We start from the raw sequence: 5,000 nt of genomic DNA on the forward strand, positions 1-5,000 counted from the left end.
GCACACATGGCTGACACATGCCACTGACTGGTCAAGACTGGGGCATGGTGTCCCAGCCACACTCCTATTGGTTGCCTGCTTGCATTACTTGAGCCCTCTTGCCCACTAAAACCTAATCCATCTAGCTGTTTCTAGGTGCTTTCTATGCACCAAAGTTAGCAATGCTCAACCATGTGTAGTTCTCTTATAAGGAGATATATAGAAATTTCATTTTCACCACATGATTCAGTAGGAGTTGGCTTGGTGGAAGTCACAAAAAATGCAATATCAGTGTTGGTGATGTGTTGGCCCCTATTGCACAAGCCTCTTCATATGGAAATAAAACTCTGCACTCAGTTGGCCAACCACTGTAATATCAAACTACATTAAGTCATTACACTTCTTAGGCCAGACCTTACCTCATAGTTAGAAAGATTTGTCACAATCAATGTTATCTATATTAAACTGTTAATTAAAAAAGGTTTTATTGTATTATAAGTTTTACTTAAATATGGATGATTTGTAATATGACAGTTCTTCAATACTTTCTTTTATGTCTTCAAGAGCTCTATGAGACACCTTCTTTGTGGGAACCATTGAGAACTGCTCAGGGTACCATCGTCTGCAACACAAAGAAGAGATAAGTAACTGCACACAAATACTAAACAAATAGACCAAGGCACCACACAGTATTCAAGAGACTCAACTTTGCTATGTAATATCAACTACTGACAATGAAATAACAGAACTGTCTCAAATCAATGCTCCAAATCACTGATCAGCTCTTTTTAAACACATGGCAATTGGACTTGGCATTTCAAATAAAACTTACATATATTCACAAGATAACAGAACATATGCATGGTACAGCTGTCACAAACCTCTGCAAAATGGCAATATCTTTCAACTATACACTGTTGATGCATTTATTGGTGTGTATTTACCTATTTGTATTTACCTATTTGTGTATTACACGGCCCGAGCTAAGCTCTCTGTGACCTGTCTCCTTGTCCATTCCTGTCATATCTCTCTCTCATCTGATTGACACACACCACGTCAACGACATCACTTCTCAATTTATTCCACTTATCAATGCTATGATGTGGGAAACTGTATTTTCTCACGTCATTTAGACAGATGTCCTTTATTAGCTTTTTTTTCCATGTCCTCGGAGATGATAACTTGTGGTCACCTTTATCAACTCTCTATCCAGTATGTCAATCTTGTTCACCAATTTATACATAGTTATCATGTCTCCTCTTGTTCTTCTCTCTTCTAATGTGGTCAGCCCCAGCTTCCTCAGTCTTTCCTCATAGTCTAACTCCCCTGAGCCCTGGTACCATCCTTGTTGCCAGCCTCTGTACCCTTTCCACCTTCTTCACATTTTTCTTCATATGGGGTGACCAGACACATGCTGCATATTCTAACTGGGGTCTTATTAAGGTACACAATATCTTCTTCATCTAGGTAGTGGAATGCAAGGCCAATATTTTGAAGCATGTTGTATGTTTTCCAAAAAATCTTGTTAATGTGTTTCTCCGGTGACAAGGTGTTTTGCACGGTTACTCCTAAGTCTTTCTCCTCATTGGTCTCTTTAATTTTCTCATCACCCAGCCTGTAATCCCTGTTTGGTATGTATCTACTTCTTCCCATTTTCATAACATGGGTCTTGTCTATATTAAATTCCATCTGCCACTCCTTACTCCACTCATATATTTTATCAAGATCTTCCTGTAACTTGTTACAATCTTCCACATTCTTTACTCTCCTCATAATTTTAGTATCGTCATAAACATGTTCATGTAACTGTCAATTCCTACTGGCATATCATTAACATAAATCAAAAACATGATGGGACCCAGCACTGACCCTTGTGGAACTCCACTGGTTACCTTCTTCCACTCGGACTTCCTTCCTCTCACCACTGTTCTCATTTCTCTTCCCACTAAGTAATTTCCATCCATTTTGCTAGTTTATCATTTACTCCTCCAATCATCTTTAGTTTCCACATCAGTCTATTGTGTGGTACTTTATCAAAGGCCTTTCTCAAGTCCAAGGTAGATAGCATCCACCCATCCCTCTCTATGTTGTAGTATGTCAGTCACTCTTGAATAAAAACATAATAAATTGGATACACACGATCTTCCTTTTCTGAAACCAAACTGCCTTTCACTCAGAATGTTTTCACTTTCTAGATACTCACTCCACTTAGCTTTAATTACTTCTTCACATACCTTGCACAATATACTAGTGACTAACTAGTCAACGATACTGGTCTATAATTTAGCAGTTCCATTCTACTACCATTCTTATATATAGGCACAATGTCAGCTCTTTTCCACTCTTTCGGGACTAATCCTGTTCGTATGGAGGTTTCCACAATATCAAATACGGGGTTCAACAATTGATCCTTACATTCATTTAGCAACCTCCCAGATATGCCATCAGGCCCCATTGATTTATTAATATCCAGATTGCCTATAATTTTCCTTACATCTTCCTAGTTAACCATGATGTCCTGCATTTGCTTTATTTCTGTAGGCCTTCCTCCCATAAAATGCTCCTCCTTTGTAAACACTTTGCAAGAGTTGTCGTTCAAAATTTCAGCTATATCTCCAGCATCTTCATATACTTCTTCCCCATTTTTTACCTTTTATATTGCCTCCCTTTTATTTAGTTTTCCATTTATGAATTTGTAAAACATTTTTGGGTCACTATCACAGTTTTCCACCACCCTCTGTTTATATTCTTTCTGTGCTGTTCTCCTTACTTCAACATATTATCTATTATTAATATCCAGATTGCCTATAATTTTCCTTACATCTTCCTTAGTAACCATGATGTCCTGCATTTGCTTTATTTCCGTAGGCCTTCCTCCCATAAAATGCTCCTCCTTTGTAAACACTTTGCAAAAGTTGTCGTTCAAAATTTCAGCTATATCTCCAGCATCTTCATATACTTCTTCCCCATTTTTTACCTTTTCTATTGCCTCCCTTTTATTTAGTTTTCCATTTATGAATTTGTAAAACATTTTGGGTCACTATCACAGTTTTCCACCACCCTCTGTTCATATTCCTTCTGTGCTGTTCTCCTTACTTCAACATATCTATTCCTTGCTGTTTTGTAGACTTCCCTTGATAATACATCACTGTTTTTCTTAAGTTTCTTCCATGCCTTTTCTTTGTTCTTTTTTGCTTCTTCACAATTTCTATTAAACCACTGTTTATTATTTAAAGTCCTCTTTCTGTGATATGGCACAAACTTTTTCACAGCAGTTATACAAATCCATAAATTTATCGTATTTCAATTGCATATCCCTTTCCTGGTATACCACGGACCAGTTAATTTCATTAAAGAACTCCCTTATATGGTTATAATTTGCCCTAGTATAATTTAAAATTTCCTCCCTCCGTTCCACAATCTTATTCGTGCTTAATTCCATATCCAGCTCAAAGCTTAGGACATTATGATTGCTTTTCCCCAAGGGACATTCATGTTCAATTTCCTCTTTTAGAGAGATGCCCCTGGTAAATACCAAATCCAACCTTGCTGCAACATCTTGTCCTATGCACCTTGTTGGTGATTTCATCCACTGTGTCATCAAGTTATTTGTTGCTACCTTTAACAATTCTTCTGCCCACTCACCACCGTTCACCACTTCGTAGTCTTCCCACACTATTTCTTTGCAATTAAAGTCTCCAACTATCATCACTCTATCCTTTCTGATGAGTTCTTGCTTCATTCTGTCTAGAGTATTTCTCATCACCATTTGGTACTGTTCATATTCCCAAGCACTGGTTCTGGGTGGTATGTATACTGTTACTCTTGCCATCTGTTATAAGCATACTTATCACTTCCTCATTTCTCTTACTATAGTTCACCTCCTTCACTATCAGATCTTCCTTAGTAAGAACCATTATACCACCACCACCTTTATTTTTCTATCATTTCTCCATACTTTGTAGTGTTTTACAACAAACCAGTCTAGCTTTATTTCGGGCCTTAGCTTTGTTTCCACTACACACATTATGTCCGGTTCGTTATTTCTTAGGTAATCCATACATTCTAGCCTCTTAGACAGAAATCCATCTATGTTCGTGTAAGTCACTTTTATTCCATTCCTAGTCTCATTCTTCCACGTAATGCCTATTTCGTCTGTTTTATCCACCACTTCTTTAGCCTCCCATTTCTCATCCTCCAAAAAAACTTGATCTTTTCCTCCTCTATTCTTTCGTCATTCCTCTCCTTCACTTCAGTTACAAGCTCCTTCATTTTCATTCGCTCATCCTGTGACATATTTCTTCTTATGTAAATTGTTTTGGTTTCCTCAGAGTCCTTAAGTTTCCAAGCCCTCCTCAACAAGGTCTCCGCTGCTCCCAATCTCACACTTTCTTCTACCTCAGCATATAGGTCCTCTTCTTCCAGAGATCTTGTTCAGTAGACTTAATCCTGTCATTTTCCTTATCCCTCCTGTCCTGCCAGTTCCTGTTAGTTTCCTCCCGCAATCCTATTATGATCACACATCTTTTCTTTTTAGCAATATCTCTCACCACATACTCATTTTCCTTTAGTGCCTTTACCATTTCCCTCTGCGTAATCCCATTATTTTTCTCTTCCTGCTTTTTTTACTATCTCCCTAAATGACCTTTGTACCTCCTGATGTTCATGGTTCACTTCTTTCATCCTGGTATCAATTAGATTAAGGCATTCCTCCTTCCTCAAGTCCCCTTCGGATATTTTTATCTCCATTTCCATGAGTTTAGCCTTCATCTCTTCACATTGTTTCCTTAGTAGTTGGTTTTCTTTCTCCATCTCGACTTTTTCCTTCAATAGCTCTTTATTCGCTAACGTTAACAAATAGATCTCTTTTTTGAACTAATCATTCTCGGCTAGAACTCTATCCAGTTTTTCTTCTATGGACAAAATGTTTAGGAACTTACTTTCCAGTGCCTGGATTCTTGCATCCATATCTAGTTTCTCCAGTCCTTTTGGCGTAGTAATAAAACCTTCAAAGTCTCTAG

General features: G+C 37.8%; 1 protein-coding gene across 1 annotated transcript in view; it reads right to left on the reverse strand.

Moving 5' to 3' along the window:
- Positions 1-332: 332 nt before the first annotated feature.
- Positions 333-5,000, reverse strand: part of LOC123520819 (oligoribonuclease, mitochondrial-like) — a 42,974-nt gene continuing 38,306 nt past the window's right edge. The window contains exon 5 of the mRNA XM_045283440.1: positions 333-601. Coding sequence (XP_045139375.1) covers positions 481-601 — 121 coding nt within the window. The 3' untranslated portion in view covers positions 333-480. The remainder of the gene's footprint in view (positions 602-5,000) is intronic.

Source organism: Portunus trituberculatus, chromosome 47, assembly GCF_017591435.1.
Source record: "Portunus trituberculatus isolate SZX2019 chromosome 47, ASM1759143v1, whole genome shotgun sequence".
Classification (NCBI taxonomy): Eukaryota; Metazoa; Arthropoda; class Malacostraca; order Decapoda; family Portunidae; genus Portunus; species Portunus trituberculatus.